Source organism: Hippocampus guttulatus, chromosome 6, assembly GCF_054856545.1.
Source record: "Hippocampus guttulatus isolate MCC_2025c chromosome 6, RoL_Hgut_1.0, whole genome shotgun sequence".
Taxonomy (NCBI): Eukaryota; Metazoa; Chordata; class Actinopteri; order Syngnathiformes; family Syngnathidae; genus Hippocampus; species Hippocampus guttulatus.
In genome coordinates this window covers 23,663,868-23,675,735 of record NC_141266.1, presented here as the reverse complement: position 1 = coordinate 23,675,735, position 11,868 = coordinate 23,663,868, and the positions used below count along the sequence as shown (strand labels likewise).

Below are 11,868 nucleotides of genomic sequence, written 5' to 3'. Positions count from 1 at the left end.
CTTCTTCTATTTGCTGACTCGGCTGATTTTTTTTAAGGGGGGTTGCTGCACTGCGGCACTTTGATGCTTTTTTTTTGGACAAACTTCTTCTGTTTTTGGAGGGCTGTTTACTCCGTGTGACTCTTTGCTTTCGTTGCTTTTTTGCTTCATCGTTAAGACTTCGGAAGCTGCCGGTACCTCCTCCTCCTCCTCCGCTGAGTCAGCACAAACAGCTGCATAGAACATGTGAGTGTTTATGCGGATTTGCAGTGATATATTTGTGAAGGAGTGTTTGTGGATGAGGTTGTGTGTATTTGTCTTTTTAAATCAAAAAGCTGGTCTCGTTTGTTCATCTTCATTTTTATTTATTTTTTTGCTGACGCCAATGATCTAAATGGCACAATGTGTTTGTTGGAGTCACTTTGAGCATCCTAGTTCCACTAAATGTGCTGTTTAATTGAGTTAAATAATTAACAGTAAAACAAAACAAAACAGTGGACTCACCTTAAGATACCTGTCACAGCAAGAGGCACAACCCATATTTATCTCCAGATTAGTTTTTTCTTGCCTCATCATTTCTGCTTCGTGCTGCTCTTTGTATTTTGTTTGTTTTACGCTTGTATTTTTCCGTTTCTGTATCCTATCTGACATGGATGTTAGGTTCCTTGACCACGTATGTTGATCCTAATATCCGTGGTGTGAAGGGTTGTAACACCGCAACACTGATGCTTTTCGTTAGGCCGTCTATGGCGTTTTGTATTGCTAGCATTACGCTAAACGGACTTGTTAGCCAAAGTGAAGGCTTTGTGGTTGTTTTTAATACACGTAGCTTTGTTTGTTTTGGGTTTTGTTTGACAGAAAACTTCAACTGGGAGTGACATTAAATATCATGAAGAATTAGTGACTGATCTGTTTAACCGCTGCTCACAATATTTCAACGATATTAAAAATGAAGAGAATGATCAATTTTGATAGAAATTTTCCCAAGAAGCATGAATCGTTCTTGCAAGTGATTTGCTTTCAAGGGCCACATAAAATTGAGTTGGACCATCTGAAGGATTACGTCCCCTTATGTCCTCATCTCAATTATTTCCTTTTCTCTTCCACAAGTTGATTTGTGAATCTGGTTCGTCTCAGGTCCGCCCCAGACGCCGCAGCCCCCGGGGCTCCGGGAGCCCCCGGTGCAGACGGAGCCCCAGGAGGCGCGCCCCCCGCACCTCCCAACACCTCCAGCAACCGCAGGCTACAGCAGACGCAGGCCCAAGTTGAGGAGGTACGCCCCCCCCCCCCCACACACACACACACACACACAACCTGACTCCTGTGCTTCCAAAATACTCACCAAATGCTTTTCCGTCCCGGACCACCAGGTGGTGGACATCATGAGGGTGAACGTGGACAAGGTTCTGGAAAGGGACCAAAAGCTCTCGGAGCTGGATGACCGAGCGGACGCCCTCCAAGCCGGGGCGTCGCAGTTCGAAAGCTGCGCGGCCAAGCTCAAGAACAAGTACTGGTGGAAGAACTGCAAGGTGGGCACACGCGCGCGGGTCCCTCGAGCAGGTCAAATGTCACTGCTGATGTCTTCTTCTCCTTTCAGATGATGATCATGATGGGCATCATTGGCGTCATCGTGGTGGGAATAATATTCTGTGAGTACACACGAGGGTCTCCCCTGTCCTGTTTCCTGATAAACTAGAATGAGTGGGAAAAAAAATCACCAGAATGTAAGTTAAGACTTTAAAATCATAAGCAAGTAAGTAAGTAAATGAATAAATCAAACCTTTGTGTCCGCTCTCAAATGCTTTGGTTCGCCGGATGCGTGAAACCACGCCCTGCTCAAATGTCAAAGAAATTGCACACACCATTCTTCTGCTTGTTTGGGAATTTTTGTCTATTGCATCATGCAATACTTTTTAAAAATCTTGCACCCGACAAAAACTCCATAAATATTTTTTCAAAGCTAAAACTAATACTAAAATGAATGACCACTCAACTAAAATAAAAAAATTCAGCCCACCCCTTAAAAAAAATGAATTACATAACCCTGGTTTAGGCAAAGCTAGCTAACTAACAGCACGTAGCAGTGGTAAAAATGGGACAACTAATTTGAACGGAATATCTCCCAATTTAAGTTTCCTATAAAGAGTCAACCGTTACGTTTTGTAAATTCACGTTTCATTCTGGATTAGCCACATTATTTTCTGCTAATTCTTACAAAAGAAAGTTTCCAACTTTGATAATTCCATTTTTGTTTTTTAACAAGAGTCGTATGCGGTCACGAAAAGGTGTACATACCGAAGGTTGCGGCTGACAAGCCTATTCAAAGAATGGCTTTTATGTTTCCATCCATGGTTGTTCTTTCTATGAGGGTTTGTGATATATTGCGGGGGGGGGGGGACCATTAGACTAATGACTTCTCTCTCCTCTCTCTGCGTCATTGGCAGTGTACTTCTTCTACTGAGCGTCGCCTGTCACGAAGGATGAATATGGACTTGAGAATGTGGATGAGATGGATGAGAGGCAAGAGCGTACAAAAAAAAAAGCAATCTGCAATCCTCCCGTTTTCACCATCCTGTCTTCACACATCAAGGCAGCTTACACTTGTCTCTGCTGCTTTTTTTTTTTTTCTTCATCCCTTGCCTTGGTCGTCGTGCTCCTCACGCCTGTTTTCAGTTTAAACTCCGATTGGGTTCATCGCGGTTCATGTATTATTGAAGGAAGCGCAGCAGCACGAAGAAGGAAAAGAAAAGGAGAGAGAAAAACATTTGTGCGGTGTTAGCAATGCATATGGAAGCACGTTGTAGCATTTATTCCGTGTCCTTTATATCCAGCTCAAGACCGATGCACTCGTCCGCACTTGTACAACATGAGTAGTAAGGCACAGTTGTTGCAGTAAGATGCATGTCAAGGACACGGAATAAATTCTTTTGCCACCTTTAAATTGTTTCAGCTTTGCCAGATTGGAGGCAATAGTTTGTGATGGTAACAGTACATCACGTGTTCTGTGCACCTTGATTTGTGGACAGGGGGTAGCAGCCGCAGGGAGACAATCTGCACGCTTGTGATCCTTTTGTACAGAAGAAGAGTGACAATTGTAATGGGTGAGGTCAAAGTTGAGCATTTGATCACATTTCTGCAGTTGTACTTAAACACGCATGTCTTCTCTTAATTGTTTCACTCAGCAAAGTATTCTTTAATCCAACAAAAGGTCCTTTCATATATCTTTTTTTTTCCTCCCTAAAATAGGTTACCGCTAATTAAATTGATTGATGGATTTTTTTTTCCAGATTAAAATAATTGGATCATTGATCTATTGTAAAATAATAAATGAAACAATATTACTCAAGACATTTTTTAAACATTACATGCACATTACTGTTAAAAAGTTTGGGGGTCCCAATCAAGACCAGAGCTCACCAAGAGGCCACATGGTGACTTCATGGGTACCCCTCAGGACTGCCCTAAAAATAGCCCGACAGTGACATGCATCAATTTCTTGTCTTGCTACTCTAAAAAAATAAAATAAAATACAATTAATACATTTGGGAAATGAGATTTTGTATTTGTACAAAATCAAGTTCAGTATTGTAGCCCATAGCGTTCGTGGAGTCACACTCGAAAATGTGTTTTTCAGAAGTGTATATACAATTTCGAAATAATCAGTAACCCAAATGTATGTAGCTTTCAATCTCCAAAAGCTTGCTTAAATTCTTAATGTGGCTGGAAAAAAACCCAGATAGAAATGAACTGAGTGACAACCAAACCTTTGCGTAGTCGTGTACATTTGACTTTTTCTGATATTAAAAATCATCGATATTTCAATCATCAGACAGTCTATTCTGAATAAAGTTTTTTTTCTTTAAATGTCATACATGGTTAAATTAGTAAGATTTTACATGCGCATTTGAACTCGTTCCACCTCGTACGTGGGCGCAAATGCTAGCCCACATCCTGATTTAGCTGCTCTGTCACTTACTGTACGCGCTAAAGCAAAGTCAGCCATGGTGAGCTTCGTTTCCTATTTGCATGGCGAAAACGGTCACCGTCAGGTTTTTTTTTTTTTTTTTGGTCCGAATAACGCTTTTTCTGTTGTCGTCGGCAGGCATTAAACGTCATCCGATCCGCTAACTATTCACCAGTGCCAAACCGCGACGACTTTCAACTGTTAACGTCATGTAGCATAGACCACTAACAGGCATCTGACACGTTTGGATCGGTCTTTCGGGATATTTTTGTTGTTAAAATAAAGTGAAGATGCTCATATTTTCTTCTAAGACTAGCGTGTGAGTGGATCACATTAAAAACGACAATGACATTCATTTCTGCACAGCTGCACTAACAATCAAATTCTATTGAGAAACTGTATTATTTGTCAGTGTACACGTGTGATTTACATGAAAGGTGAAAATGTTTGCAAGAATAAGTGCATGCTTGTCAATTTTGCTGATGCTAATAAAAGAATCGAACAAAACTGTTCTCTGGACTGTGTTACGTATTTTTTTAATCTAAGAATGAATGCCATCCATTTTCCTTACTTAGCCCGTGGCCAGTATGTCGCTCTGTGGGGGACACTCCCAACCTACTCACCCACGTTGAAAACGACCCAGTGAATTTTGTTTCGGACTGAAAGTATTTATTTTAAATCACAAAACAACCCGGCAAAAATGAAATTGTGAAAAAAAAACACGACTGGGACACACTCGCCCGCATAAAGTGGCTTGAATCGGCGTTAGCGTTTTATAGCTAGCTCCAGCTAGCCCGATCGCCGCTAGCATTAACAGATGACTTCCAGCAGCAGCAGTACCACGTAATACAGCAACAAGGGCAGGAACGCAAAGTGGCGCGTCAACGCCAGATTATTATTTCTAATAGTATGCGGACAAATACGGAGCCCCTGTTTTTTTTCTTTTCTTCCATGTCCCCTTAGGGGCTCCGTAGACAACAGTATTGACTGCATTTTTATTATTTCTTGTACTTAATGCTATTATTTTATTATTTTACTCGGTTACAATTTTATTTTCAGGTTATTTTTTTTCTTCAAGTTAAATTTAAAGTTGAGTTTTGACACTCACATTTGAAAAAAATGAATTTTCGTGTTTTTTTTTAAATCAAGATTTCAATATCAGTAAAAAATAATCGTGATAATTATTTTTTTCCCCTCCTAATTGCCCAGATAAGAAGCATATTTTTGAATGTGTGAGGAAGCTGGAGAACCTGAACAAAACTCCCACCTAAAAACAGGGAGAACATACAAACTCAAGCCAAGATTAAAAAACTATCAGAAAGAAAGCAACAAAAAAAAAAAAGTGCACGGGTTTTCCCCATTCAAACCAATTTTAGGTTGAAACAAATCCACAACTTATGTTGTAACATTCCACATTAGTAATCACCAGTGACATTCCAGGTTGGAGCGCATATCATTGATGATTGCTGACGGAACTGGTCACTAATGAAATTATAGTTGCTAGAACAAAACCAGTCAACAAAATGTCTTGTGTTTGTAGAAAATACAGCAAATAACCCGTTTTAATTCAGATTTAAATAAATCAGAGTTCCTATTTGATGACCTGGTAGAAGAACACCACAGTGATGCCCAAGAATGACAACACCCACCAGTAGCCATCTGTAGGACGACAAACAATGTTGATCGCATCGTCACGATGCCTTACTCTGTTCAGGGTGCTCCTTTTATGACCGAGTCGGTACCTTCTTCCAGGTGTTCTACCAGCACACTGACGGAAACAGGAGCATCCAGAGCCACGTGGGACACCCTGCAGGTAATTCGGGTCCCGGGGACCACGTTGGGGGGCACGAGGAGTTGGGACGATAGCGAGTACGTGCCGTCGCCATGCTTCCGGTGGCTGGACAGCGAGCCCTGATCGGCGAAGATGGCGGGCTCCTCGTCCGTCGGCGACTGTGACAGCCACTCCACCTGAAGGAGAACATAGCATGTCAAACGCCGATGCAGATGTTCGACTGAGGTGCCCTGACGTACTAATGTCCAAACTTATGATTTTGGCTTTCTTTTTTCGGTAAAGTGTCAGTGCTTGGTTGATTTGTCACTTTTATGTTGCAAGCTAAACTAACTCACTTAAACTACAGTAAGCACTGGAATAACACTTGATCAAACCCTTTGTTTTTTTGCTCTCTATGTTAGTCTCTCATTATATTCCCCCGTTGTTGTTTGCCCTGTTAGTGTTCCTACGCCATCAAGTGGTGGATATTAGTAGGAAGCAATTGTAAAGTACAAGGGTGCCGCCCGATATAAATTAACATGTGCATTGGCCAAGAGGCACTCCGACAGCAATGAAAATAATGAAGATAATGCCAAAGAATCGCGAACTATCCATCCATTTTCTGATCCGCTTGTCTTCACAAGGGTCGCGCCGCATGCTGGAGCCAATCCCAGTTGCCTTTTGGGCAGTAGGCGGGGGAAACCCTGAACTGGTTGCCAGCCAACCGCAGCCAGAGACAAGCAACCATTCGCATGTTTTTGGAATGTGGGAGGAAACCGGAGTACCCGGAGAAAAGCCACGCAGGCCACATGCAAACGCCACACAGGAAGGCCGGAGCCCGAATCGAACCCTGCGTTTCTGCACTGTGAGGCGGGCGTGCTAACCTGTCAGTCGCCATGCCGCCCGACAATACAACCATTCGCCATTAAAAAAAACAAAAAAAAAACAGTAGTTGTGGTGATTTGGGGTGGGGGGGGGGCTTTAATGAATTAATGGCACTTTAAAGGGGAAAATTAATGAGATTAAATGACGGTAAATTATTTTTAAAAAATTATTATTATTGTTTATTATATTTATATATAATAATTATTAATACTAAAAATTAATGTAAAAAATAAATAACATGAGAGTAAATTGAGCATGGTCACAGAACAAATTTAACTGGGAAGTCCAGGTACACCCCAACCAGCCCCCCCTCCCTGCCGCATTGACTCACCTGAACATCCAGAGGGTAGTATTGACTACAATGACATCGTAGGGTCTGTGCTGTATTTCCCTTTAAAATGAGCTTTTCCTCCGAGAATGAAACACTTGGTGCTTCTGCAAAGAAGAGCAAGCGGCATGTAAGTACACACACAATATGCATGAAGTGTACAAATCTGTGCGTCCATTCACACAAGAGAAACGTCTGTCGATGCGGTCATGGAAGCGAGGTGACGTTTGCGTGAAACTCACGAACAACCTGGAGATTGACCACCTGCTGGCCATGGTAAGGGCCGATAGTGACGGAGCAGATGTAGGCGCCCTCATCTGTAACCTGAATGTTGTTCAGGGTCACAGAAGCGTTGCCCTCGCTCACAACCTGGGCGCCATCCATACTTGAGTCCTTGCTCCAGTGTCGCACTGGAAACAGAAAATACAGTCGCACCCTTCTCAACACTGCGCCTTCACTTCAGTCGACGGGATGGACGGGCGCACTTACCCACTGCGCCTCCTTCCGGATCGTTCAGCCTCGTCGCAGTCGTGATGATGATCTGCCCTCGTCCCCGATGTTGTTGGCGCCACTCGATGTGCACTTCCTCATCGGGCGACATGTCCTGATGCCTGAAGCCGCAATTGAGGAGGCCGACGCCTCTCAGGGGTGCCGACAGAGACTTGACAGTGGAAAACACCAGAAATAACACTGAGGAGACAGAACGCAAGACAGAGGACAGAGATTTAAAACTAAACTCAAATTGCACCAAGCAGTTCACTTTGGGTCAGCTTGGAGCGTATCCTACTCAAACAAGGTGAAGTTGGTGTATTGTTATTGGGTTCGAGTTTTGTGGTTGACTTAAATACTGCAGAGCGTGTGGCGTAACTGGCAGCTTCGACCCGGAGCTGGTAAATCCAGAGACGAGCAAAGGCCGGCGGATCTGCAAGGTGGAGTACTGCACCGCTGTAGGAGTGGTCTCGGCAGCGCTTTTATTCATTTTCAAGACACTACTCATTTTGGACGATTTTTTTTCCTATTTTGACGGATGTTATCGACCAGACCAGGCAACGGAAACATCTTCAACTTATAGTTGTGAAATTTCAATTTCAAATAACGTCCTGTTATCTTTCTGGCCCCCAAAATCCGAGAACTCGATAACTATAAAAAACCTTTCTGTCCCAACAATGACAACCAAACTTGAAATGTTTGTTTTTCCACAGTCAGACCCGCACACTTTAACTGTATCGTACCTTCAGTTAGCATCGTTCCAGTCTGGCTCAAAGGCAGGCCCAGTTCGTGACGCATCCGGCTCGTTTGGTCATCGGCTTGCGGCACGGCACGCAGGATTAACAAAGTGCCAAAAGCCCCGCCTTCCACATCGATGGACACCAGGAAATGGTCCGATCCCGAACTTTCCTTCAAGCCATGGGGAGCGTACCTGCTTATTTCACACATCACCTCCCGCTCGTTGCAATCGGCGTGGAGCAGAATGTGGATGTCGGGAATCTTCAATGATGAAACTGCAACACATGGAGGAGGGACAGTCAAAGCCGGGGTTCCGTTTATTTGGGGGTAAAAGGCGGGGGAGAAACCTTTGGACTCAAACAAGATGACATGTGGATCCGGCTTGGACGGCGGGACAAACGGAGTCAACGCTTCGAGGGATTCAAGGGAACCAACAAAGACATCTCTCAAGATGAGGGTGGCTGGACGTCTGGCGAAGTTGTCGTGCGGTCCCACCGAGTCTTCTATGAACTCGCAGGACAGAACCACATCTGCAACCCCAGATGCTGCACAACAGCGTTTTGAACCGGTAACAGAAAAGAAACCAGGGCTGTCACTCGAGCTTGGACTCGCACCAAAAATCTGCACTGGCTAATCGTACTGGCATTCGCTCCCGAATCATCTCGAATGGGTTACTCAATGTACCTTTGCCGAAAACCAAGTCATAGTCAATCAAAACGTTGAACCGAGTGCACTTGTATCGAGCTTTATCTTGATCATATGTTCATAAAACGTATCGCAGTGTACCCGACGACGACACATTGCCACAGGATGTCAACACGGAAAGGACACTTTTTTAAGCAATTCTGATTCACTCACCACCCTTTTTGAAACCGATTCAGTCGTTGTTTTCCAAAGTAAAAGCCAATGTTTGCAAATGTCTTATTTTGATTTAACGGTAAAGATAATCATTCTCATTTCATGGTGGACTAAAGAAATCTGAGCATAATTACTGGCGAGAGGCTTAAACCAGAGGATTCGTACCATTTTAAGACAAAGAATGGCTCCGAATGAATATTTGATTATTAAAATAGTAGTCGATGAATTTGATCATCGATTAGCTGTGACTTTACTCCGGTTTGAGATATCCACACCACAATACAAAACGTAGCTTGGTTTGTTTTAGTTTTGTTTTTCTGTCACTCTGAAGGTGAACGTAACGTTACGGCTTGTATGTGTCGTTCTCATTTATTCCTGTTACCGACGTTCACACGAGTAACTGAGCAAGATCTTACCACACACGCAGGTTGTGAAGAATGCACACAAAAGGATTCCTGTCACCAGCATGTCTTCTCTTTTAGGAAATAGTAGCACAACAGAAAATGTGTTCATTTAAAAAAATAGCTATAACTGTATACTGTATATATATATATATATATATATACTTTCACTTTCGATTCGAACAAAACTCGTTACGTTCAGGCAGACAGACACACTAGAGTTTTTTAGGTAACTCTTGAAGTCACAGGACAAGATATTGTGGTAGAGCACAGTAAAAACGACGAACCTACGACAGGTTTGGAATACTTGTGCTCTTGTGACGGTTCCCGTCTCACTCGTGTTGGCGCATGCGCAAAACAAGTGCGTCAAGAGGGAAAGTGAAAGTCGAAGGCTCGTGGTCGAGAAGTCGCTGTGGAAAATTGTGATGGGAATTCCGGCTCCTTTTAGAGAGCCGGCTCTTTTGACTCGGCTCCCTAAAAAGAGCCGGCTCTTTCGGCTCCCAAATGGCTCCTAAGTTTTTTTGTTGCTTAAATTAATTTACTACCAAAAATAACGTAATATTATGCGTAAAAAGAATTACTAATGCAAAAATAGACAGTACATCAAATATTTATTATTTATATGGCTTTATGTATATTCTTCTGAACATACTCAACATGGAGTACAACATGGAGTGCTACAAAAATAAAAACAAAGTACAAAGACCCATATCAAAACAAGGTCAACAAAAAGTTCCAATCTCTGAATGTGTATATTTATAAGCTTTTAACTATTTACAGTAAAACAACATAAGTAAGCTTTGAATACCACACAACAAATTATAAGTTAAAATTTGTAAAACAAAAAGAAGAAAGCAGCACCCAGGTAAAAGTTTTAACTTGTCTTTCGCGAAGATTGGCATGAAGAAAAACCAAGTGCCTCAGCTTTGAGGGGTTGATCCTGTTTCTCCTCTCTGTTAATATTTGCCCTGTTTTGGAGAAGATTCTCTCTGAGGGGACAGATGTTGCGACAACACACAGCCAACACAAAATGGCTGAAAATCACTTGCAATCATAATACCCAGTTCCTCGTCAATTGTGTTCTGTTTTGCTGGTTTATAGCTTTTTGCATAAAGTGGCTCATAGGGCTCTGGGTTGTACATCTAGGCAGTTGTGACATTGCAGGAGCAGCAACAGTTGCAGACACACTAGCACCTTCATTAATAGCTGGTTCCCTTGCTTGTCTTTTCTCTTCAAATTGTACTGATGGGTGGACTTTTCTGATGTGCCTGTGCAGGTTATTTGTGGAGCCTGATCGATGGGATATTTTAACCTTGCACAGTCTACACGCTGCCTTTGAACTATCAATTAAATTGAAATGAGTCCAAATTTCACTGCGTTTCCTATCCATTTTCTCACCTTTCCGCTTTCCACCGTGTTGTTTTTTTCGCTCACTAACTCTCGTCTCCTCGTTTGTCTTGTTTGCGTGCTGCTGTGTGTGTCTCTTCTCTAACCCCTCCCCCTTCTCCAAACTGCAGCGTGTGCGTGTGTGTAAAACTCTCCCCTTCCTCTTCTACCACGGATCTTGACCAATCACGTGCGGCTTTAACCGAAGGGGGGGAAAAAACAGGAGAAAAAAATCGGCTCCTATTCGGACCGGCTCCCGATGAGGAGCCGGCTCGTTCGCGAACGACACATCACTAGTGGAAAACAAGATCCTCCTACTGCAAAATCTCTCCCGGTTCTGAAAGTGAAAGGAAAACAAGAAGTAGAATGTGTCCAAATTTGAGCCCCGGCTCGTATGAAAAGTGCCCAATTCTAAATCGACTTTCTAAAAGCACTGTGCTTCTTTACATTCGCTCATATTATGTTACCGTACAACAGCGACATTTTATTTCTTACAACCACGACCCACGGGGGTGGCAGCTGAAGAAGATTAACAGCATTTGAGGTGGTTTTAGCCAAAAACGTTGAATTGGCTTCCGAGTTTGGTCACAGAACACAATGAAATCGAGCGTGAAGCCTCTGCTGTATACTCATGAGGCTCTTGTCTAAATGTACTCCTAAATGCACTTGGTGTGAAATGTGGGCCGCTTCAGTTAAACTCAGCCATTTTTCTTACGTGGGAATGGCAAAGGGTGGATTTTCATGCTTTCCTCTGCCATCTAGTGGAAGAGCATTTATTGTTCTGTTCTGGTCGGTCCTTCACTGCTGGCATGGATAACTAATCTAAAACACAACTCACTCGGTAAAAATTGTAGTTGCTTTTATTCGCTATTGCTAATGTTGTGACCGTTTAAAAAAAAAAAGAATTTAAATTGAATACATTAGACCAATATGCCACATCAATCCCAGCCATTTTCACTGGAGCAACCCCCTCAATCCCAGTGTTTTACTGGATTTTGACTAATCTAACAACCCACAGAATATTTGGTTCTCATGCGATATAAACATGGAGCCTACCAAAATAAAGTTT

General features: G+C 42.7%; 2 protein-coding genes across 4 annotated transcripts; one reads left to right on the top strand and one right to left on the bottom strand.

Moving 5' to 3' along the window:
- Positions 1–77: 77 nt before the first annotated feature.
- On the top strand, positions 78–4,455 carry vamp1b (vesicle associated membrane protein 1b). 3 transcript variants are annotated; one of them, XM_086112799.1, is made up of 5 exons: positions 78–225; positions 1,117–1,252; positions 1,350–1,508; positions 1,577–1,628; positions 2,424–4,455. In XM_086112799.1, coding segments are annotated over exons 1-5 (366 nt in total). In that variant the 5' UTR covers positions 78–223; the 3' UTR covers positions 2,441–4,455. The 3 variants fall into 3 exon arrangements, with proteins under 3 accessions (XP_085968925.1, XP_085968924.1, XP_085968923.1); XM_086112798.1 differs by having other exon boundaries at positions 1,350–1,628; XM_086112797.1 differs by lacking the exon at positions 2,424–4,455 and having other exon boundaries at positions 1,577–1,675.
- A 1,016-nt stretch (positions 4,456–5,471) lies between these two features.
- Positions 5,472–9,778, bottom strand: tapbpl (TAP binding protein like). The gene is made up of 9 exons (XM_086112794.1): positions 9,701–9,778; positions 9,429–9,487; positions 8,502–8,699; positions 8,160–8,429; positions 7,417–7,617; positions 7,170–7,337; positions 6,931–7,034; positions 5,686–5,911; positions 5,472–5,602 (listed from the first exon to the last, which is right to left on the bottom strand). Exons 2-9 carry the CDS (start codon positions 9,478–9,480, stop codon positions 5,535–5,537), a joined length of 1,287 nt encoding a protein of 428 aa, XP_085968920.1. The 5' UTR covers positions 9,481–9,487; positions 9,701–9,778; the 3' UTR covers positions 5,472–5,534.
- Positions 9,779–11,868: the final 2,090 nt, after the last annotated feature.